Source organism: Thunnus maccoyii, chromosome 3, assembly GCF_910596095.1.
Source record: "Thunnus maccoyii chromosome 3, fThuMac1.1, whole genome shotgun sequence".
Classification (NCBI taxonomy): domain Eukaryota; kingdom Metazoa; phylum Chordata; class Actinopteri; order Scombriformes; family Scombridae; genus Thunnus; species Thunnus maccoyii.
In genome coordinates this window covers 34,708,848-34,734,556 of record NC_056535.1, presented here as the reverse complement: position 1 = coordinate 34,734,556, position 25,709 = coordinate 34,708,848, and the positions used below count along the sequence as shown (strand labels likewise).

At 39.3% G+C, this 25,709-nt stretch overlaps 1 protein-coding gene and 1 long non-coding RNA gene across 3 annotated transcripts in view; one reads left to right on the top strand and one right to left on the bottom strand.

Moving 5' to 3' along the window:
- Positions 1-14,469, bottom strand: part of sdc4 (syndecan 4) — a 19,410-nt gene extending 4,941 nt beyond the window's left edge. The window contains exon 1 of one of the 2 annotated variants that reach the window (XM_042407716.1): positions 14,152-14,469. In XM_042407716.1, the coding sequence (XP_042263650.1) occupies positions 14,152-14,205 (54 nt within the window). In that variant the 5' untranslated portion in view covers positions 14,206-14,469. The remainder of the gene's footprint in view (positions 1-14,151) is intronic. The other variant, XM_042407717.1, reaches the window with a different exon arrangement.
- LOC121894844 overlaps positions 1-25,709 on the top strand; it is a 27,205-nt gene extending 1,496 nt beyond the window's left edge. Inside the window, exons 2-3 of the long non-coding RNA XR_006095629.1 lie at positions 15,644-15,691; positions 25,579-25,709. This is a non-coding gene — a long non-coding RNA (uncharacterized LOC121894844). The remainder of the gene's footprint in view (positions 1-15,643; positions 15,692-25,578) is intronic.

Below are 25,709 nucleotides of genomic sequence, written 5' to 3'. Positions count from 1 at the left end.
TTATGTGTGTGTTCCCCGAATGCTTGGCATAGTAACGATGTGTGTTTGAAGGTAATCCTCTGCCTTTAAAAGAGAAGCCTATATGAGGAGGAGGAGGAGGAGGAAGGCCCCCCTACCCCACCCATTGTAACTACACAGGGGGGGCTTCAAACAAGGGCGGCCATTTTACTGTGATTCCTCTGAGCGACAAGGTGAGCTGATGAAGACTCCCTGCTGTGTTTAGCAAACATTCACTCTTTCATTTATTCCTCTTCTTTCAGAAAACTAACAGTTTCAAAAAAGGAAAAACCCAAAGTCGTTGTAAATCCTGTGGAGATCGACACCATCTGTCATGTTGTAAATATGTTGAATGAATGGATTTTAAACTGCGTGTTATTCAACGTCGGTTGTATAAAAGTCGACAGTGTTGTGATATTTTTTGTCCAAACGGTTGATGTTAATGTTTCTGTTGGTTTGGTGAAGTTGGAGAAGCAGAATCTGGATATTTGACATATTTATCCATAACTTCATCTAACTATTTAAACTTTTATCTTAACTATTCTAACTTCTGTTTGTTTGTTAATTAGTTTTCATGGACTCTTTTAGCTTGTTAGATCAACTTCACATCAATGTCTAATCTGACTTGTGTGTTAATTTCCCTCCTGAACACAAATATGTGGACACATTTCCAGTTTAATTTTCATATTAGTTCAACATCCCACATTTCCCAGCGGAGGCTGTGAGTCACTGCTTCATTATGTCCTGGTACGTGACCGGTGGAGAGTGTGTATCTAGTCTTAAATCCTAAAATGGTGACTAGTGGCTCTTTATTTCCTCACTGCTGTTCAGATGGGAGTCTGCTGCTGTGACGTGCTGAAACAAGTCGGGTTTATTCACTGAAGTACGGCGGCATGACTCATTCATTCAAACAGCTTTTCTTTCCCGTAACACTGAGATTTTACAGTGCTGTGAAATATCGTGCCCCAAGGCAACTTTTACTATGTACTACTACTTTTTTTCAATCAGCTTCTTACTATTTCTAACCATCTTACATGAATATTTTCTGCCAAATTTAAAAGGGTTTTATTTTCTGTTAATTAACCAGCAGCTATTTTGATATTCACTTAATAGTTTTAGACATTAAGTAGAACATCATATGTCCCTGATCTTTAAGAAACGTGGACATGAAACGGCTCTAAAGCAGCAGCGTTACAGTCTTACAGGCTGCTGAAACTTGTCCCAACAGGCCAGGTTTATTCAGCAAGACAGAGGAGGGAAAAAAAAGGATCAAAAGCTTGAGAATTTTTTTGTTATGTTTAAAGTAAAGATGGCAGCCCACTGAAGTTACTATCAGATGTGAGGGGGTAGGAGGGGGGGGGGGTAGTCCATCTTTACTATATTCTCCCAGGAAGCGAAGCCAGGATGGGATTCAGGCCAAGTCCCACCGAGTCTGCCGGGGGACAAAAACAAGCTGTTCCCAAATCCAAGAATGTATTCAGGGGACGACACAACAGAGCGGATGAAACCGGAAGTCTCCTTTTCACACAAATAATAAAAACTGTATTCTATAACAGAAGACTTGTGTGTTACTCTGTTATTGTGCGAATGGGACAAAGATATGCATGCGTTGTCCAAAAAAAACAAAACATTTAAGCCAGTACAGACAGTGAAAGAGCTTGAACAGTAGTTATGTAACCAACATGACTGAATGAGGGTCTGTCTGGTTCGTTAAACTCAGCTCCATTCAGTCATGGAGGCCTGTTGGCCAACTATTAAACTGTTGTTTTGATCAGCATTTATTTGGTGAACGATTGACAAAAAAAATGTAAAAGCAGAACTGAAACTCATTCTGTACGTATAAAGCACTAAATTATTATCCAGCATCATAACTGCCACATAAATTATGACGCTCTCATATGCAGCTTAATGTGATCACAACAAAAAAACAGCCTTAATGGGCTCAACAACACAAAGTGCTTTAAGAAGGAAACCACAGAACAGCACAGAGGCTAACCAAACATCCAGCTCATGATCATCTCTCCAACAACATTTCCTGAAAATGATGGTTAGAGGAAAAACTAACAAAGTTCTTGGGCAACCATTTTAAACGCCACTTATGACCCCAACAGATCACCATTTTGTCCTCCCATCAGTGATTCACAGCCTCATTTATTTTCTGACTAATGTGCGGCAGCTGATAAGCAGCTGGATGTGGATCACAGCCAAAAAACCAAAAAAAGATTTCCAGCAAACCGAATGGTTAAAAACGGAAAGAAGCAGGAAATATTATTTGTGATAGTGACGCAAAAACCTGCAACAGTCCAGACGTATCGACATGGAGGTCATTCCTTTCTCAGATACACCGTTGTGACCGTGATACCTGTTCTCAGACGAGACTTCAAACAGTGATTATCAGTTCAGATAATCTTTTATGTGGGACTCTTGGTCTGAACCGCAACAGTCAGTCATCCAACGGCTAAACAAAGCTGCTCTTTGTTTAATGAAAGCCTCTTAATTGCAGAGCTCATTTGGCATCGCTGTGTCAAAGCAAAAAAAAAAAAAAAAAAAAAACACCCACGAGACTGAAGCTATCCAACATGTGACCTCGATGTCATCAGATCTGACATAAACCAGGCCTGATCGACACATTAAAACTCACTGAAAGCCATGTTATGTAGTAATGTGATCAAACAGCATGAAAACCAGGAAGTATTCACATTTAGGAAGCTGGAACCAATGAATTTTTACCAATTTTGCTTCCATACCATATAATAAACTAATAAAAACACCCTTCAAATTCTTCTTTTGGCTGCTTCCACTGTGACTTCATAGTGTAGCGTCACATTTAGGAAACTCCCTCAGCTGGTCAAAACACTAAAAAGTGGTTGTTTCCTGTCCCGTCCGTCCCGTCCTGTTTATCCTGCCCCATCTCAGCATGGAGGTCCTAAACTTTCCAGTTACCAATTGTCCGCATTCACTGAAAAGGCAGTCTGTCAAGACACCCGCCACCCAGCCTTTGGGTCTGTCCCTTCCATTGACACCAAACAATGCCGGTGGATGCCTCGAGAGCATATCAATGACCAAGGTAACCGGGGATAAGCCTCCAGCAGCCTCCCTTCATTAAACTGGAGAAAACAATCCCTCCATCTGCCGACACAGAGAGAGGCATCTGGTCCATTCACACGGCGGCGTGGAGGAGGTACAAAGTATGAAAAGACCCGAAAAGAAACACCAGCACGCAGGAATGTGCTTCCTTATTCTTTGTGATGTCCGACGTCTCTTGACCTCTTCGAGAAAAAAAAAAAAAAACAGTTGTTGTAGTTTTCTAACAATCTTCCACGTGATGTTCAGCTGGCCGGAGCAGATATGGTTTAAAAAAAAATAAAATAAAATAAAAAGGTATAAGAGATCTCAACCTCCCTTCCCTCCTTCCTTGTTTTTTTCCTCGTCCTTCACCTCTTCACATTTCACTCCCTCTTCATTCCCCATCCTGTTTTTCCAACTCCCACCCTCCCCCCTCCCCACTCCCCCTTGCCGTGGTGATACTTGAACCAGCAGGATTTGCACCATGTATTGTGTCGCCTGATCTGCTTGTAAGATGCACTTCTGACCCCCCTGACGTAACTCTTCACAGACTCATTTCAGGAGTCCAAGTCCTCTAGTTTATAGTATCCAAAGAGCCTCCATAAGAGTCTGGTGTTTGTGTTTGATTCAGAGCGCAGCGTCATTCTCTCTCCTACAAACAGTCCCCCTCACATAGCCTGGAAACCACTGAGCGACTGTTTCCATTATGGGCCTCATTTGTGTGATGAGTTCCAGTGAAGTCTATGTGTTTATCAAACACACACCTACTGTGTTCCCTGCAGTTTGCTGTGACAGCAGAGCTCTACATTCCTTCTACCTGCTCCCAGTCTATCTATAGCAGCGTTTCCACCTATCAGCACCATGCCAGATGGCAACACAGCCATCGACGTACAGGTAGCGGAGGCGTCGATGTATGACGAGGTAACTGGTGGAGTTTTCATTGTAGACTTTGGAAACACACATCTGTGATAATATGTTAACCTTGAGGTTCAGTTAGTAGCTTTTTCAGGAGCTCAATCAAACAAACATTTTGTCCACCTCAACTCTAACAATTAAGTGAAAATGAGGCCTGAATGTATCTAACTGTCTCTCTGTCTAGGTTTCATATCTGGGAGTAGTCATGATTACTAATTTGATCAATCGGCTACATGTTGAGTCAATCAGGGCTGTTCTTTCTTTATTACAAAAACAAATATTACTCACTAAAATGAGTAATATTCAACTCTAACAACCTGAGCCATTTGTCTCCTACGAAGCTCTGCTCCTCTGACTCTTGTAGATAAGACAGGAGCTGCGCAGACGGAGCAGCTGTGCAGCAGACTGCGTTGATTCAGCCTCCACTGATAAGCGTAATTGAGTTTTGATGAGCGCCTCCTGAGGAAACGTCGCTGGTCTTATCGTTACGGCCTTTATTGGTCACTTCCTGTCCTCCGATGAAGCCATCATGCCATGTCAATTGGATGATTCTTCCCCCCCCCGTTATTACCAAATCCATGACTGATGGACAAATAAGCCGAATGCCTGTGAGCCAAACTCTTACAGAAGCTTCTCTTAATGTCTTCCCTTCTTCTCTCTTTGATGTCACTCCCTCAGGCAAACATATCGCTGCCTCGGATCAAAAAAGACATTACAGCCCAGTAGACTAAATGGAAAGCTACTGAGGAGGTTATTATCAGCTGAAGGATCAGCTCGAAGCTTTAAATGGCAGGAAATAATATGAAAGAGCAAAACAGGAAACATCCATCTAAAGACAGATCAACTCAGTGTTTAATAAAAGTCTCTGAGAAGAAGCATGAATATGAATTATGCCACAAAACAACTGACTTATTTATACTATTTAAGTCGTTTTAGACACGTGTCCGTTCATGAAGAGTTGGTCACAATAACTCCCATTCTTTACCAGTTGGCCCTGAATAGCTGTGGGTCATTACACCAGTAAACATCCTCTAATTTGAATTAATATAAAAGTAAAAAAGGCTCCATTTAGTGCTGTTTATTATCAAATATCTGCTGATTAAGTGGATGAATCGTTGCAGTTTTAGCTTTGCCAGTTTGTACATAAAGTCTCCTGTCTGCTTGAATTACAACTGAAACCAGATTAAAGTTTGTTCTGGCATTGATTAACAAACTGCAATGTTTAATGACACTTGACTAACAGATGTGTCACTTGTGTTATCGGTTAATGTTCAACTTCATCCAGCACACGTTGGCCTGACTCACTACCAGTGATAATGGGGATTTTTCCTGTCTGTCTTTCTTTCTTTGGGATTATGATTTTGTAATGTTTCCCCTCAAACCCTGCCCTCACACTCAGAGAGGTCCTGCTGCTGCTTAGATTTACTCTGCTCAACTTCACTCAGATAAACTCGACTTCAACAGATTTCCAGCTTCAGCTCAGGCTGCTCGTCAAACGTCTGCTCTCAAATTTCTGCTCTTGGATTTTTTTTTTTTATCCAACAACCCCGTCGAACTCCCCGACCAGTAGAGCGCCAGGTGTATTATTGACCAATGAAATGATCTCTGCCTCCTTGCGGACGTGTTCGCTCTACTTCTCACCAGGTTCATCCACTCCTGCTCTCCAGAGCTTTTTATAAAATCTGAATCAATAACTAGCAAAAGAGGGAAATGTTACAGATCAACCTGCTGAGGAAATATGTCAGCTGTCTTAAAACAAAAATACCACATACAAGGTTTTGTGATTTTTAGCTTCTCAAATATGATGAATTGCTGCTTTTCTTCCTATATGGGTTAGGGTTAAGGTTAAGGTTAAGGTTAGGGTTAGGGCCAGGGTTAAGGTTAGGTTTAGGGTTAGGGCTAGGTTTAGGGGTTAGGGGTTTGGGTTAGGGTTAAGGTTTAGGGTTAAACTGAACATTTAAGGGTTTTTGGACTTTTGGTTGTCACCTTTGGTTTTGGGGGAAACTGATGGACATTTTTCACTGTTTGTGATTTAAATGATTAATGGAGAAGCTAATAATTAGTTACAGCTCTAAGAACAAGTGAAAACACTACTAACCTCAAAGTTTCTTAGCTACTTGTTGTTCAAATGTAATTTCAGATCTATGGTGACACAACTGGAGAATATTTTGTTGCTTGTGGTAATCAGACATCAGCTAATGATTTCATTTTTCAAGCAAAAATGGCAAACATGTCAGCTTCTCTCTGTTTTAAATCATGTTAGGCTGAATATCTTCAGCTTTTGGACTGTTGGTCAGACAAATAGACATCTGAAGATCTGAGAAACTTCGATGGGCGTTTGTTCAGAACTTTTTGACATTTTGTGCTGTCTGCATAATAATCAACAGAACATAATCATTAGTTGCAGCCCTAATTTAAGGTCTAAAAATACAATAGAAAGTCAGCGTGTGTGTGTGTGTGTGTGTGTGTGTGTGTGTGATGGAGTGTATGAAGCTGTGCGGTGATGTTGAGTTTGGCAGACTGAGGAATGCGTCTCTCGGTGTGGGTCAGCTAAGTAGCCGGGACCTCGGCTCCACAGTCAGCCACCACATTCCTGTCTTCTCTACAATGAAGCCAAGACTCTCTGTACACTCACACAGAGAGACAAACACACAAAAGAAGAGCTCCGGCCCGAGCCACCAAGGACCGCTGCTCTGGTTCCTCCAGGTACGAGATCAGACCGCGATGTCCTGCGGCGAGGTGGTTGATTTACAGGAAAGAAATTAACCCGTAAGGGAAGTTATGCTTGGTTATTTTTGCGGCTATTTCATGGTAAAGCTCTTCAGGTGAAGTGTTGTTCTGTGGAAACAACAACCTCTAGCAAAACAACCTTATTTGACCTCATTTCTGTCAGACATACAGACACAAACACACAGCAGACATCAGAGAGCCTGCAGGTGGTACGGGGGGGGGGGGGGGGGCTTTCCCCTTATTCAGACATCCTTCCTGACAAACGAGCTCGTGCCCTGCTGTAGGGCTGCGACCCATGATCAGCTTCATTATCGATTAGTCGGACGATTTCATTCAAGTAATCATTTTGTCTATAAAAGAAAAGCCGTTATAGTTTAACAGTCCAAACCCCAAATATATTCAGTTTACTATCACAGAAGAGAAGGAAGACTAAAGACACTGAGAACGTTTCCTCCTGATCGACTGATCACACGCAGCAGAGATCATAGAGCTTTTGGGTGGTACGAGGGTTTACTCCTTTATTCAGACATCCTTCCTGACAAATGTGTCTCAATAATACAGTAGCTCTTTGATGTGGTGTGTGTGTGTGTCCCTGTATTAATGTGTGCATCACAGTGTGTGTGGGGTCTACCTCTCTCTCTACATTAGAGACCACCACTGGCTCCCTTCAGTCAGCCCATGTGGGCACCACAGTCACTGAACCTATTGTCAAGCAACAGAGGCCACCTTGTCCGCTTCAAATCCAAATAATTCAGCTGTGATTAACTTGTGATAGTGTTCGGCCTTTATGTGTGTGAGTGTGTAGCAGTATTCTTCTGTCCAGAGACAGTCATGTTTTATTGGTTTTCGGGAAGAGCCGTGTGTTGTCAAATGCGATGTCATTTATTACCCTTGAGGATCATAAACAAATTGTTTCAGCTGTGTTTTGAATATTTATGTAATTTTCTCCCCAACTGTTAAACTAGTTTTTTTTAAACATGTTTCTGTCCACCTGGTGAATTTGAGTCCAGTATTCTCTCTCTTTTAGCTCTGTTTTTGCTCGCTACCAATTGCAGGTAGTGTACAGCTGCTTTTTACAGCTTTTTTACTCTGAAAACGACGCTATGAGACGCTGAGAGTGAAGCAAAACAGTAAAGTTGCAGCCGGACAGATAAACAATGAGCTGAAACTCACTATAAAAGCTCCGAGAGGAGCTGCAGATAATTCTCTGTAGGTTCATCACTACGAGTCAAACACATTACACACTGACAGCTCAGACATTGTTATTGTGAAAAATAATCAATTATAGCTGCTTTAAGTCAAAAATAATGAAGACTAAAATGCCTCAGCAAGCTGCCACAAACACCTACTGAGCTCACAGACATGCTCATAAACCTCTGAGATACAGAAGAGCATGATAGGAAGGTTAAAAGTCCACATAGCCAAGATTTATACAAGAGTAAACATGCAATCATACAGTGTGCAAACCTGTAATAAACTTGACTGTGTCTCAAAAGTCTCTTTATGTGTGAACATCTTCAACAAACAGCCCTGAAACATCGTCACATTACAGACAGAAGCAGTCAGTCAGTATTATGGGGATATCTGATTGTGTTGCCTAGCATCAGGGTAGATCATTTTGATTATTACATTTCATGCAACCGCTCCGTTCTTCAAGTCAGATACATCTGTTCAGCTCTGGGAGAAGAGTGCATCAGCGCTGATAGTTGCTAACCGTCTGGCTTCAGGCCGGGAAGAAGCATCTGTCAGAGTATGACAGGGTGTCCTGGGACAGCAGAGGCCCACATCAAACGGCCTCCCTCCAGGCTCCATCATACATTTCCTGATGGAAACACAGCCGGGCTCATATTGCATGTTCTGCGGTTCTCTATATTTTTACTCGTCCATCACAAAAGCCACAACAGCTTTTCTTTGAAAGACAGAGGGAGGTGGCGTTAGGCGCGTTTCCCAGGCTGTCAACGTAAAATCTCGGGATGCTTCCGACAAACAAAACTCAACGTGTAGAAAAGCAGAAAAAAATGCCAAACATTTGATGATTCCAGTTTCCCAAATGTGAAAATCTGCTGCAAAAAATTAACATCAGAGAAGCTGAAACTATAAAGTTTCGCTTGCAAAATCATTTAAACAACAATCGAAGTTCCTTCAGATTAATTTTCTGCCAATCAACTAATCAATCATTCAACTAATTGTTGCAGCTGTAGACTAAAAGACAAGAGAAGCACAAGCTGAAAGTAACAAAAGGAGAAAAACTAGACTTTTAATTGATTAATCTGCCAGTTATTTTCTCAATTAACAGACTGATCGCTGGGTCTATGAAATGTTAACGTTTAAGAAGCTAAAACCAGAGAAAGTTTGGTATTTTTGCCTATAAACGTCTGAAACGATTACTCCATCACCACAATAGTTTCCAATTAATTCTCCTCGGTTCAATTAATCATTGCAGCTCTACTGCTCTGACGGCTGCAGGCTCAACTTTAACTACAACAAAAAGAGTCCAGAAACTGTTAGATGAAAGTGATATAAGCAGGAAAGGAGGGGTTTTTTTTATGGTCGACTTCTGCCCTGAATGTATTCATATAGTTCCCGTTACAACTGCCAGAATATGTAGCGGTTGAAAGGAGGTGGAGGGAGGTGGAGGAAAGGGGGGGGGGGGGGGGGGGGAAATCAGACTCTCGACTGCTCTCCATCACAGGCAGGAAGGACAAAAACCTCCTCTCTCTCTCTGTGCCAACATTCCACGGCCCAAAGGGATTTTATAGACCAGCGGACAGCAATGCAGGAACCATTATTACATCCTAGTGATACTATTTATCATGCTCCCTTCTTTTCACCGCACAAGCTTTCAGTGCACCCCGTCATGCAAAAGAGACACACACACACACACAAAAAAACTTCCTTAAAAAAAAGAAAACCTCTGGCTCATTCTGGTGCAAATGATTGGGGGGCTAAATGCAAAACCAGTCACATTCCAACAAGATATAACAAATGGACTCAGCCTCCAGGCTCCAAAGGCAACAAGCTGAGGTTTGGTGGTGCAACATGGATTAACTCCGGGGGCAAAGAGGATTTTTTTTTTTCCTACCCTGATTAACCACCACAGTTGCCCCCACAAGCACATTTAGTAAATTAAGGTGCTCTGACGTTGCTAATTGAGATGAAAACCGTAAAACAGCTTGAAGAGATCTGCGTTTGTGTGCCTTTTATTTTTTTTTAAAAACACAAGCACTTACTGTACTTTCCTATCTTTCAACTCTCATTCGAGACGTGTGTGTTTGCATGTGTGACCATACATGGGCAGAAAACGCTGAGGTCAATGGAAAAAAAAAAAAGGGTTTGTTTGGCTTGGTCTATCTTGGACTAACTGATAAAACTGTACAAAAAAAAAAAAAACAGCCTCTGAAACATCTACCACAGGCAGCGATAGACTTCGCTAAATGAGGCAATAACTTCCCAGAATTGAGAAATTAATCGTCCCTGGGCATCCTGTTGATAAGACAGCCGACTCAATGCATTGATAAAAACATTCCGATCATGCCTGCGGCTCCCCAAAAAAAAACAACAAAAAAAAGCCCTTTTTTGCATTCAGAGCTGGCTGTATTGTCAGGTAAAGGAACACTGTTATCGATTAGCTGGGAACGCCAAACCCACATTCCAATAATGACCTCAGTGGGTAGAGAGAAGAAAAGGCTGCAGGGAGGGAGGGAAGGATTGTCATAGCTCAGAGGCTAAGTATCCATCAAAGGAAAGAGTAGCAAAAAAAAAAAAAAAAAAAAAAGAGAGAAAAGAAAAGAAAAAAAGAGGGAGAAAAGCCGCTGAGGGCCTTACTGAGGAATGACAACTGATCACAGAGACAGGCTGAGTGGAGACTAAACTACAGATTATCTTCATTATCAATTAATCATCTGGTCTATAAATATCACAGTAATCATTCCTAAACTCCAAGGTGACTTCTTCAAATGTCTCATTTAGTCTCACAAACAGTTCAAAACCTCAAAGTATTCAGTTTACTGTCATAAAATACTAAAGAAAAGAAGCTGGACTGATGAATTTTTGCTTGCAAACTTACTTAAATGATGATTAAAGTTGCTGCAGCTTCATTGAAATCATTATTGGATTATCAGAGTTACTGTCCAATTAATTCTCTAATTGATTAATCGATGCAGCTTTAGAGTATATCCCGGTGGGAAAGCTGTAGGTGTAGCCACGCTAGGCTAGCTCGCAGCCACCCAACGGAGGAAAGGAGTGTCCCTTATGAAAAGGCCCCGGGGCCCTATTGAGATCCCTCCGAGTGTGCAAAATCCCCAAGAGGGCCGGTCAAGGTCACCAAAGGTCACATTCCAGAGAGGAAAAAAATCAAAAAGAAGAAGAGACAAGATGAGGGAGAGTGAGCAGAAGCTCTGAGGAATGCAGCAGATAGTGACGCCAGCGACATGCTGCTGGACAGAAACAGCAGATGAGCAGAGTCCCGAGTGTTTCTGGCTTCACATGGGAAATATCACTGTGTCACAATATGTCACGCTGAAGCATGTGATAGCTTTCAAACCCTTGCTGCCTTTTTTTTTTTTTTAAGTGTAAACTGATAAATGTCAGGCATGTAGTCAAACCTAGAGTGACCAGTAAAGTCAGCGTTTTACTGCTTTCCACCTTCTCGCACCATTTGTACTGACCAACTGGGCTGACTGGGGGGGGCATGTTTGTGTGTGGGTGGCATCCACACAACCTGTATTAGTACTCCAGTACACACAGCTACAAGTTCATGTTAAAAAGCAAAGAATATGAGGACGGACGTAACCGACAGCCTCGTCAATGCAACTGGTGGTTTGTGCTTTCATGCTGATAAATGCTTTATTTAAATCAATATCTGCCTCTATTAATCCACTGTGTTCTAAACTTTTAAAAAGCCTTTTTATTAAATGTTACTGCAGAGTTTATTTCCACTTCCTCTATGTTGTAATTGTTACTCTTTAACATGTATATATATACATACATCTCTCTCCATTTACACAACACTGAAGAAGCTACAGGCCAACTTCTACACACAAAACAGGTTAGTTGCCTGTGTGACCGCCACCACATAAACCCACACACAGAGGCCCCCACCCCCCCACACACACACACACACACACACACACACACACACACACACACACACACACACCATCACATGGCAAATCTGTCCTTTGCATATTAGGGCAGGTCTGGGTCAACCCATGACATTCTCAGGTGTTTGAACAACACATGTTGCACAATGAAGAAACAAGGCTTGTGTGGCAGAAGGACACCAAACAGGACAACAGCCTGACTTTAAACTTTAGAAAATGCTGGATAACAGAGCAGAAAAGTGATACAGTGATAAAGAGAAAGCCCACATGAATAGGGGTTTTTTTTTTCTGTCAAATCAAGATGGGTCACACCCTAGAAATAATTACAGCATATAACTCCTAAAAGTCATAAAAGCACACATGGAAACCCTCCGGTGTCTCGTGAAATAACGTGGGTATATGTCAGCCGCTTCCAGCTCGGTGACGCTGCTCGGTACACAAATTCTTCTGAGGTTAAGTCAGACTTTCACAGCACAGCAAGACGCAGTTCAACTTTTCCCCAGAGGATCAGTGCTTCATGAAGCAGAGTCTTCTGACGGACATCTACTGAAAAATTCAACATTTTAGATGCTAAGAGAATGATTATTCTCATCTTAAAGTTTCATGATTGTTGACTGCACCAAAATGTCACAACAATCAGCCAGAATAAAAGACACTTAAATCCTACAGTAGGGCTGCAACTTCAGATTTATATTATTGATTTGTTAGTAAATATCAGAAAATATTAAAAGTGTCCATCAGTGGCGTAGGTGATGACATCAGATGTCTTGTTTTGTCCGACTAACAATCCAAAACCCAAAAATATTCTGTTTACAATGATATAAAATAAAGAAAAGCAGAAAACTCTCACGTTAGAGGAGCGTTTGTAAGCACTTTTTCTTTAAGATAACTTAAACGATTAATCAATAGATTATTTTTCTGGCAATCAACTAATTGATTGATTGTTGCGGCTCTAATCTACAGTATAATATGCAGCAACGTTTAAGAATAGAGGGAGAAAGTTGTAAGAAGTACTCAGATCCTTTAAGTAAAAGTACCAATACAATAACGTAAAAATACTCTATTACAAGTAAAAGTCCTGCATGAACAATCCTACTACTGCTACTACATAATACTACATAAGTATTATGAGCTTGATGTAGTTAAAGTATTGCAGTAAAAGTAGTGGTTTGGTCCCTCTGACTGATATATTATTATATATGACATCATTAGATTATTAATAGTGAAGCATCAGTGTTAGAGCAGCATGTTACTGTTGTAGCTGCTGGAGGTGGAGCTAGTTTACACTACTTTATATACAGTTAGCTAGTTTAGTCCAGTGGTTCCCAACCTAGGGGTCGGGCCCCTCCAAAGGGTCAGCAGATAAATCTGAGGGGTCGAGAGATGATTAATGGGAGAGGAAAGAAGAAAAAACAAAGTTCTGATACACAAATCTGTTTTCAGTTTTTGGGACTTTTTCTCTAATCTTTGATTTTTGCTGAAATATTGGATCATTTGAACATTTATTGAAATGAAAGCATTTGAGAAGTTTAGAGGGAAAAATCACTATTTGGTGGAGCTGTTAACAACTCATAGACATGTGAAATGTGACCCGGACTACACACTGCTTTTTGTAAGACGTCAAAAGACAAAAAGGTTGGAAACCACTGGTTTCATCTTTAACAATGTGTTGTATTTTAAAAGCTTGTTATATTATCCATTGTGTCAAATCTTCATCTGAAAAGTAACTAAAGCTGTCAAATAAATGTAGTGGAGTAGAAAGTACAATATTTCCCTCTGAAATGTAGAAAGTAGCATCACATGGAAATAATCAATTAAAGTATAAGTACTTCAAAACTGTACTTAACAACAGTACTTGAGTAAATGTACTTTCCACCACTGAAATCAAACGTGTGCTCTGGCTTGTTGATCAAAAAGAGTCATTCATGTAAAACGAGCAGCCCAAATGTCCCATCAGAGGCAGGAAAAGTGACTCTGCAGCTTCCCCCCATCTGGGCCCCAAACTGGATAATAGCAGCGGTCTGTGGATGCCTGAGTGTCCCTCTCCCCCCCAGCCAACACTCCCTCCCTCCCTCCAGCCCTAAATCTAACCATGAAGGTAGCTGGATATCAACACTGAGGCTGTGTGACTGTGTTACCTACTTTATACCAACTTTATTTGTATGTTTGAGCCTTAAAAGTTTTTTTTTTTTTTTAAAAACAACAGTTGGTCTCTTTGACGTTAAATCACAGCTATCTGAGTCGCGGTTAACGTGAGCTAGCGAAGCCGGTTCAACCGAAGAAAACTCAGCGTTTTCAGACTTTTATCCCACATTTAAGAAATATAAAGTAAACAACTTACCGACTCTGAGAAAACGGAGGCAGATAAAATCAACACGAGGCAAAGGTGGAGCATGGTGGTCCTTTCAGGTAACAGTTACGTTAACGTTAAAAGTTTAAATTAAAAGCCGTTGGACGTTAGCTTTGTGGTTAATAACTACACCGGTGTCTCTTCAGGTATAGTTGCTCCGCAGCGGTGTCCCGATATAGTCCAAGAAACGTACAAATAGTTCACCAGTAGTTCACCAGTTGTTCACCTTTATCACCATTAACGTCTCTTTATCGGTAACGTCTTCTCTCTACTGTGTCTGCGTGACTTAACTGCAGGCGCTCGAGCCGATCTCGGTTTATATAGTAACTCCCCAGCTCTCCTCCAATGGCTGACGAGCTGCTCTGTGACGTAGCTGCTACATAGCCACATATATGCATACTTACCGTAAGTCACGTTCAACATTCTTTCCTGAAACAAGCGGAGCATTTAATTATAAAACGAGGGCTATCCCCGAAGACTTATCCCCGCTAATGAAAAAGGAAAGAACCTTTTGATGATATTGACATTATGGATGCTAAATACAACAATAAACATACGTAATACATTATATGAAAGAAGGGGGGGGGGGGGGGGGGGGGGGGGGGGGGGGGGGATTACACAATATATATATGTCCAACAAATCTATATCTCTCTCACTTTATAAATGATTTTGTATTTGTTATGTACAAAGTGTAATCGTTTTCTCAAAATAATATATTGTAATAGAATATTTGCAGTTATTTACATAATTGCAGTTGTCTCTTTCTCTCTTCTCAACATATTAGAGTTAACGTTATGGTTCTATCTTTATTCTCTATTACCATAATTTTCTTATCTCATTTGTTGTTGTTTTTTTATGATTAATGTGACTTTCTTTTCCTTGTTTTCCTTTTTCTTGTTTCCCTTCTCTCTCTCTCTCTCTCTTTCTCTCTCTCTCTCTCTCTCTCTCTTTCTCTCTCTCTCTCTCTATCTATCTATCTATCTATCTATAGGCTCAAGAATATTAAATTTGGTTATTAATAGACATTAAGTGTGACACACAAGAAAAAAGTTATGTTTATCTCCACTAATTACACGATAACAAGCTAATAACAAGCTAATAATTAATCGTTTTTATAACAAACCATTTGCCAACAAGCCACAGTGTGTGGCTGCCTGATAGACTTTGATTAAAGGTGATTTTTTTCCCAACAGAGAACAATGGACTTATGTTTAACACTAGTTTACGACATCATTTTGTTTTGTGGGTGTCCACATACTTTTGTCCATGTCATGTATAATAAAATAACCCACTTTAAGCAACAGCCTTCATTAGTCACATGGTTTTTCCACAATGGTAGGAGTCAAAATGTTATTTTTAAAAGTGAAGTACAAAAGTTTCTATGCACTGCAACCATGAAATATGATAAAACTCAAATTACAAGCCAAACAATCCAGTGTTTGGATTTCTTCATGTTGTTGTCATGTTTCTGTTTCCGTAAAGCTGAAGCTGCCTGAGGGGTGGAAATACTTTGAGTGACGACATCTTCCGGTGAGAAAACTTCCCCCCTCCCTCCCTCCCTCCCTCTCTCTCTCTCTCTCTCTGTCTCTCTGTCTCTCTGTCTCTCGCTCTCTCTCTTAGTGCTTCCCTTTCGCTCTGGTGTTTACAACCTTCCCGTTTCCATCCAGATGCAAAGATGATTGTGTGGAGTTTATCTGGAAACAGCACCATTAGTCACTGGTTTCATTTTTCCTCTCCATGTTGTCTCACAAGGTGTTGCACAATCGATGCTTTCACTTCTCTTGATCCTCACTTACTGTCCACTGTGTCATACTGCAAAACAGACGTATGAGACTTGTGTTAGTTTGGGTGAATACTTACATTCTTATTCTTAATACTTACATTCTGGGTGTCAACCTTTGCTCAGTGTAGCCTCCAGCTAATAACAGCCACAGGGTGTGAGGTAGTATCTCTGTCTCCTCTGCTCTGCTCTCTGTCTCTGGCCCTGTTTACACCTGGTATTAAAATACATCTTCAGTGACCACTTGTGATCTGATCTCACTTCCCCACTTTATATGCAAATAAACACGTACATCATATCCGTTTGCAAAGACCAAATTCTTGTTGTTTTTAACTGGCGGGAGGACTGGGAGTCAGTGTTCCCTCTGTCCAAAGCTGCAATATATTGTGTCCCTCCTCATGAAAATCAAATGCCCGTCCTGTTGATTTCCTGTAGCGCAGCATCTGAACATATATTATATATATATATTATAAATACAGAGTTATATGCAGCGATCTCCCCGCAGCTGCATCTCTGCATTGAGAGAAGCTGTGAGCAATTATGCACGAGGCACAGCAGCATAACTTCACTGATTATTTAAATCTCCCACACGCTGACAGCATCGGTCCGGATTAAATGTTACTTAATGTTCTGTGTTCAGTTGTTACACATGCAGTCCAGGTTCATACTGTTTGGAGTAAAGCAGCCGTCCTCCTGATAAATCCTGAACTCATTATGTGGAGCAGCGCAGCAAAACTAAAAACTGTAGGCTAGTTATCAACTAGACAGGTCAGAGGGAAATATCCAGCAACGTTTAGCTTCTGAAATATTTTTTAGACAAACAAATGAATGGTTTAATTTCTATTCCAACTGTCGATTTGATGAGGAAAACGGGTTAGGGGCTCACACAAAATCCAGCAACGCGGCACCTTCCTGCAGGGTTGTACGGAGGTGTGGGCGTGTTTATTTGTGCTTTAGAAACTAACCACCATGAAACAATCAGAAAATAACATTTTATTTATCTGATTCATGGCTTTGTTCTCACCAGCGCCGCTCGCTCTCTTCATTCACTCTCTAGCTCGCTTGACCACCGCTGCTCTCTTGCTCTCTCTCTCTCTCGCTCGCTCGCTCAAGACGGGGAGAAGGGGTCAACTTTGAATGTTGTGTGTTTACAAACGGCAGCCGACAAATCCTCCACAGTATACCTTTAACTATATTAGCAGTAAACTGAGTGTAAACTGAATGTACTTAATGGTATCTGGCTACTACTAGTACAACTTTAAATAAAGAGTTTCCTTTGATTTAATTAATTAATCTATTAATTTATATATGTGTTTATTTATTTTTATATTTTATTTGTATTATTAATTATATTTGTTATTTAATAATTATTTTTTATATCTTATTATTTATTTTTATTATGTATTAATATTTTTGATATTTATTTATGAACCTACATCAGCATCTGTGTTTCTCAACATGTTGATCAGCACCTCCAACAAGGGTCGCAAGATATATATATATATATTTAAATGTAATTTATTTATTTATTTATTACTTTATTCATTTATTTATTGTCAGATTAATTGATTACGTCCATTCATAGTTCATAACCCACAATTCATTGCATTTTAACTCTTACAGTTGTAATAGTGAGAACTCCAATCTTAAAGCCAAATAATTCTAACAGAGTAGAACAAGGAAAATATTTTTTTTTTAAAAAAGAAAAAGAAAAATCATTATAATGATGTGTTCTGCAGCACAGTAAGTATTTACATTAAAGAGGACATATTCTGCTTTTTGTGATTTTTTGTTATATATATCCTGGTGAATGTATGTAGAAATGCTGCCTTTAAAGGAGAGACATATGTTTGCTTGTACACATAAACTCACATTAGAATCTGTGTGAGGATGAGTATGGAGGCATTAACCCAACAGTGGACTGTTGTTCAGTTCAGGACAGTTTTTAAAAAAAGCGTAACTACGATCGTCCGCTCACCTTAACCCCGTGGTTATTATTGTAGCCATGACGACAAAGGTGGCCTAACTTTAAGGAAGTGTTGTATGAAATTGTTGCAGAAAAAGGTACCAGAGCAAAAAACTCTCTCTTGAAAATAAAAAGGGAGTCAGAGGTCCAAGCAGCAAAGTGTTCTTTAATGCCGGCAAAAAAGGGGAGCAAGTAGCACTTTTACAACGAACCAAATCGCTCCGAAGGTAGTATTGGGAATCATTTTACACCATTATTGCCAAGTTGTCTTCTGGCCTTTTATTTTTTATAAGTTATTCTAGTCATTTTACACTCTTATTTCTTGATCTCCTCCAGAGAGTATTTTTTTTAAAAGGCGAAGACTTTAATGCAGACCCAAGCAAAGTGACATGTAATACAAACACACTCAAATTTCTCCAGTGTATGATTATGATTCTTCTACTGTGCCTCTATACGTACACTGTGATTAAATATGGTTCATGAGATTATAACTACACCAACACAAATTGTATCACACTAGCCCTTATTGCTTATAAACTTATAAAATCAATCTGCATAGCTTAATATTGTCTTTAAGCACACCAATGACTTTTAATGAAAATACACCACAGATGTAGTAACTTTAACTCACATCACGTTTCTCTAACCTTAACAAACCTAACCAGACCTTCATCATCATAAAACATCATTATTTTGAACAGTGATGTGTAACACTTCGGTGTCAGGCTGGAATCACATGGTCAAACCACGTATCTGGTCATTTGATTTGGAGGATTTGTCCTTACAGTCAACCAGTTCCTCATCCTTGCAGGTTTAGTGGAAGGGTTACTGGAGTTTACCAATCCAGTCTACATCTGTTTTGTGGAGGTATGAACCACCTGTCTGCTGCTACAAACATGTACATCATGAATACACGTCTGCGATTAAACTGGGATATAAAATGTTTGTCTGCAGAGAGGAAGGACAACAATCCACTGATACAGATCTGCACTATGTACATACTGTATCTGTTTTAAAGAAGTTGCCACCGGCCACATGACGTGGAGATTTTCTGCCCTTTCAGATGTTATTTTTTCTGTTACTGTTATAGTATTAAACAGCAGAGGATGAAGTAACACAAAGATAACACATGGAGCAGACATAGGAACAAGATAACACACATGCAGATAAAAGATAAGGTGTATCTGGGAAAACCCAAGACTAAGACATTTTATAACAGTGTGTGTGTGTTTGAATGGCTCTTTGTGTTTGTTTAAATGCAAATTTCCGTTGCCAATAAAATAATATAATGAGAGGAAATTAAGCGTGTGCTTTCTGTGACATTAACTATTACATTCAGCACATCTAGCCAAGCTGAAATGAAATGAGGTCACTTCTTAAAAGACATTGTTGTGTTGTGTGTTATCGATACGTAAAAAGAGGAAGCAGGTAGTTTCCAGCAGTTGTCTTCTGTTTTCCTCACCTGGCCGGTCACACCTGCTGAACTTTCCCCAGTCACACTACTGGATATGAAAAAAAAACTTTACAAAGGACAGATGATTGTTTCCCTTCATACTGAAGGTGTTGTGGAGTGTTTTGGGTGGAGCGGAGGTGTCAGCGACAGACATGTAGCGGCACGGTTTACGGCCAGGTGTATATAAATGTTGAAATATCGGGTATCTTATCACGATGATCTGATACAGTATGAAGAATAAAAATCCAAAGTTTACGGCAGCCGAACAAGACGTAACAGAGAGTGAGCAGGAGCTCGGCTCGTTTTCACTCTACAGTCAGATCAGATTAAGATAATGCAGGTAAATTCCCCGTTCAGACGGAGGAGGAGGAGGGAAAACCAGGAGCCTGTGTGTGTGTGTATATTCCCAGAGGCGACAGGTAAGATCCCTGCCCAGGTGAAAATGAAGTCAGGTGTGTCTCGTGTGTGTGTGTGTCTACTGGGTTTTCCTCATGTTGTGGGGACAAAAAGCAAATAATGTAAATCATTCAATAACAGGGTGAGGACTTGGTTTAAGGTTAAAGGTCACGTTCACAATTTTTTCAAGTGTGTCTTAAAGCAGCAGTCAGGTGTCCATAGTAACAGTGAAAGAGGTTTTCCTCGCTGTAATCATTCCTCCTGTTCATACTGGATATTAAAAGATCCTTCAAATGTGCTTTCAATGGAAGTGATGGAGGATAAAATCCACAGTGTGTCCACACAGTCATTTAAAAGTCTGTGTGAAGCTTATATTCAGCTTCATCAGTCTGAGTTAGTCATATCAAGTGGATATCTGACACATTTACAGTCTTTTTAGCATCAAATTCCCTCTTTGTGTTTCCTCGGACAGTGTTTCCCTGTTGAGCTGCAGGTGGAAGTATAGTAACAAAAAGAGGAACTTTGGCACTAAAAAGACTGTAACGTTGAAAGATATCTACTTGATTTGACTCATTTGGACGCTGAAGCTTCATATTAGCTTCAGATAAACTTTTAAATACATTTTTTGTACAGAAGGAGGACTGTGGATTTTGTCTCCCATCACTTCCATTGTAAGGTCATTATGAAGGGATCTTCTAATGGTCAGTATGAACAGGAGGAATGATTACAGCAAGAAAAACATGTTTAATGTTCATTTGGGCTCCTGACTTGAATAATTGTGAACCTGTCCTTGTCACTGAGCAGCAGCTACTGTGAGATCCGTAGTGACACGTACTTCCAATAAATGTCCAAATTGCAGATAATCAAAGTTTAGATTTATTATACAATTCTTCACAGCTTAGCAATGATGTTCCAGGATTGTCCATACATGTATAAACATAAAATAATTAGTAAAAACAAGGAAGCACCTGTTGTTTGTAGGAGACATAAATAACACAAATGTCTCCTACATACGGCACTTATTTGAATGATAAAGGTCAGCGTCGATCGCTGTAGATCTTTATTCACATGCAGAATAAAAATGTCAAATATGTTTGATTTTGTTTGTTTTACTGTTCATGCTTTTTTCACACAGTCATACCGGCACTCACATCAATAAACACTGCTGTAAATGTGCCAGAGTTAGCTAAGAGGCTATTCTTCATCTGTAGTCCCTGGACAGATGTTACAGAGTCTCACTAAATACAGAATATGAAAATGAGATTGAAATTACAAAGTTACTGAGATCATTTATAAGCATGCAGAACAAATAATAAAATGAAGAAAAAAGAATATATTAAACATCATTCAGGACATCCTTAAAACATGCAACACAGAGGCTCATAATACAAGACATAATGATGGTTGGTGCATCACTTTGATCCAGACTTAAATGTCTCAACAACTATCGGATGATTTGGCACCAAATTCTATACAGATATTCATGTTTCTCATATGAAGAAGACGTTTCCTCTAGTGCCACCATGAGGTTCAGTTTTCTGATGTTGAGTGAAATATCTCAACAACCGTCGGATGGATCGCTGTGAAATTTGGTTCACACATTCATGTTCCCCTCCGGAGCAGCATCATTAAAGCAAAATTTCATTTTTTTGTGATCAAACCTGAAAAACTATGTCAACTTTGTGTTTGATGCTGAAGTACCTTAAAGTGCTGCTGGATACTTCAACTGACCGAACAAAAAGTCTCAACTTCTCTCTAGAAATACTAAGTCAGTCATTTTTTTCAATGAGTCATTGTGGTCTCAGTCTTTAACTTCAGGCCCTCTAAGTTTCCTGGTGGTTATCTTGGAAATTATTGCTCCATTAATAAGATTTGAAGACTAACAGTAGCGTTGATGTCTGCTGTGTCGGGTTTTCTTCGTCAGTTTATTTTATAACGCAGAGCCGTGAAAGTCAACGGGGATAAATAATACTAGATGAAGACTAGGAAGTGAAACGCTACCTAAACGTGAGAGGAGAAGCTGGTTAAAGGCCAAACAGGCAAAGTCCAAGTGTGAGCGTGTGGGTTTGTGAATGTGTGTGGGTTAATGAACACAATCATATCTCAAATGACATTTAGAAAGGTCTCATGGTAGAGAAACAGAGAAGTGAAAGAGAAATCCAGTGACATCACACCTTCATACACAGTATGAGGAACCCCCCCCCCCCAAAGGTCATAAACTAAAAACCACAAAGTCACACATGAACATTCACATTTCAATTGAAACAGGAAGTGAAATGTTTACAGTCAGACGGGGTTTTCTCTCGTTTAGAAAGAGAGGGCAGGAGAGGTGAATAAACTGGAATAAAGAGAGTGAAGAAAGTAGAGAAAGACAGAATGAATAACAGGAACTCAAAGAGTTATAATTCTTGAGAATTGAAGTAGCTGAGTAAATGTTCCTGATTATAAGAAAGATAAAGGACAGTTTTTTTATCAGCCGTCTGGATCACAGAGAGCTTTTCAGTTTAGTCTGAGGTCGGTCTGATGTGTGCTGAACTGAAAGCTCAGGGTCACACGTTAACAAGCACAACTTTTCACATCGTTTATGTAACATTTTATCAAACATCAAACAAGACTGAGAGGCTACAGTCAGCAAGCAGCTCTGTGAGGCCGTTCAGAGGCACCGCAGAGCTGTGAGCTAAATGCTAAGAGTGGTGGAAAGTAACTAAATACATCTACTCAAGTACTATTTAATTTAATAGTACAATAGAGTATTTCCATGTGATGCTACTTTATACTTTCTACTCCACTACATTTATTTGACAGCTTTAGTTACTTTTCAGATGAAGATTTGACACAATGGATAATATAACAAGCTTTTAAAATACAACACATTGTTAAAGATGAAACCAGTGGTTTCCAACCTTTTTGTCTTTTGACGTCTTACAAAAAGCAGTGTGTAGTCGGGGTCACATTTCACATGTCTATGAGTTGTTAACAGCTCCACCAAATAGTGATTTTTCCCTCTAAACTTCTCACATGCTTTCATTTCAATAAATGTTCAAATGATCCAATATTTCAGCAAAAATCAAAGATTAGAGAAAAAGTCCAAAAACTGAAAACAGATTTGTGTATCAGAACTTTGTTTTTTCTTCTTTCCTCTCCCATTAATCATCTCACCACCCCTCAGATTTATCTGGTGACCCTTTGGAGGGGCCCGACCCCTAGGTTGGGAACCACTGGACTAAACTAGCTAACTGTATATAAAGTAGTGTAAACTAGCTCCACCTCCAGCAGCTACAACAGTAACATGCTGCTCTAACACTGATGCTTCACTATTAATAATCTAATGATGTCATATATAATAATATATCAGTCAGAGGGACCAAACCACTACTTTTACTGCAATACTTTAACTACATCAAGCTCATAATACTTATGTACTTTTACTGCAATACTTTAACTACATCAAGCTCATAATACTTATGTACTTTTACTGCAATACTTTAACTACATCAAGCTCATAATACTTATGTACTTTTACTGCAATACTTTAACTACATCAAGCTCATAATACTTATGTACTTTTACTGCAATACTTTAACTACATCAAGCTCATAATACTTATGTACTTTTACTGTAGAAGGATTTTTCATGCATGCAACTTTCTCCCTCTATTCTTAATAGTTGCTGTATATTATACTGTAGATTAGAGCTGCAACAATCAATCAATTAGTTGATTGCCAGAAAAATAATCTATTGATTAACGTACTTTAATTTACTTAAGTAAAGGGTCTGAATGTGTCAGAAATGTCAGATGATCAGCAGTCAGGAAGATTCATCGTCTGCCACGAAATTTCACAATTTTGTTCTGTTTCACATCATAATGATTGTGAAAGTTGTTTTAAGAGTGAAATGTTAACAAAGATAAGAGAACAGATTTATAAGGTAAAGTTTAACAAGCTATGAGTAATACCTCAGTGGAAAAATGAGCTGTAACCAAGAGGCCGAAGCCCAAAAATGACCTCATGGACGCATCTCTTTTATATGAATTCTTGAGTGACATTAAACATCAGATTCACTGAATATGTCATTTTACTGCATACTGTGTACTTCCTGTTCGTAGACAGAGAAGTAAACTTACTATAAGCCACAAATGATGAAAAGTAATGGTAGAATTTTGTTTACAATCTGTAATTACAGCAGTTTTGTACTATTTCAGTCAGTCAGGTTTTAAATGTGTTATGAGGAAGTCAGTCTGCAGCTGGATGTTTCTGCTGATGCTTTAGCGCCCTCTGCTGATCAAACACAAACCTTCATGTCTGTACAACATGGTAGGATTTTCACATATATTCTATATCAGTGGTTGGTGTTGACAGAAGGCTGTTTACACTCACAAATACCAAATTTGGATTTCAGTTTTTTGATTCTGGAGAGTTATAGCAGTTTATTCAGAGGAGGTCTAAACCTCCTACCTTAAAATAAGTGACATCATGTATCTTTTGTAGCATTTAATGAACTGAAAGTACAGCTGAGGCTGATGGGAATGCCATTTTTTTGTATGCATTTGGTCATAAACCAAAGTATTGGACACATTGATATTTTGACCTGATGATGGCGCTAAATCATGACAGCTCATCAGATATTGTTGAAAGTGTCACTCAGAACCACAAAAGTCAACCTGCAGCGGCGCTTTGAGCTAAATGCTAACATCAGCACGCTAACCTGATGTTTATCATGCTCAGCATTATGTAATTTGGTGTGTTAGCATGCTAAGAGTTGCTAATTAGCACTAAACACAAAGTACAGCTGAGACTGAATGTCACTAATTTTGCAGGTGTTTGGTCATAAACCAAAATGTTCTGTAAATTACACTTTACATACTGTAAATGACTTCTTGACAACTATACATATACATATATACGTGTTTTGGGTCATTATCTCACTGTAGGATGAACTCCTGTCTAACTAGCTGTAGACCAGACTGTGAGTGTGTTTAGAGGTCATGAACTAAAGTTGGGACACCTGTAGGAATTTGCATCAACTTTCAAAGCTTCATTTACTTCCATTGCTGCAGAAACCCCTTACTGAAATGTTTTAAGTCTGAAATTTACATCATTTTTCAGTTTTTGGTAACTTAAAAATATTTTCTTTTTACCTCTGGCAGTTTGTTGCTTATCTTTGTTCCACTGAAGTTTATTCACTGGACTTGAAGTGCTTAAATTTCAATAAAAACTGGATGTTTTAGGTGTGTCCTATTATGCAAAGTGGGTGAAGAATTATGCAAATATGTAAGTTATATTTGCAATTAATTTAAAATAAATTCAAAAACACGTGAAATCTCCTTTGATTCAATGTCAATATATACAACATAACAAATATAATAACTTCCAAAGGGGTGACTACACTTTTTAAAGACACTGGGGCTCAGAAGTTATTATATTTCATAGTTTTACAACATTGAAGCAAAGGAGATTTCATGTGTTTTTTATTTATGAATAAATATAAGATATAAAATACATGTTTGTATAAGCATCATATTTTAATAATTTATTGTAAGGTTCAGAATATAATATTTTCTCTAAATATTTTCTGTGGATAATTTATTGAAATAAATATTAATACTTAATTTTAATGCAAGTATGATTCCTTAATGATCATTTTCACATAAAACATACAAGGAAAAATGTGTTATTATGGGATTGAGCTTCATAAAAACCTTCAACATCTATCACTTTAATCATGCCTGATAGTACGACCCTGTATGCTTTAACTGAATGAAACATTTCTACAACTTCAACTAAATGTCCGCAGCTCTGAGACACTTTTATGTGCGTTTGTAGGAGTTTGTGGATTTACATGTGGTGGCAGCAGGATGAGACCTGAGGAGGTGACGACCGCCATCACTGACTGTAGATGGCGCTGTGCTCCCACACTCACAGCTGCATGTTCATCTGACTCAGCAAATACAAGC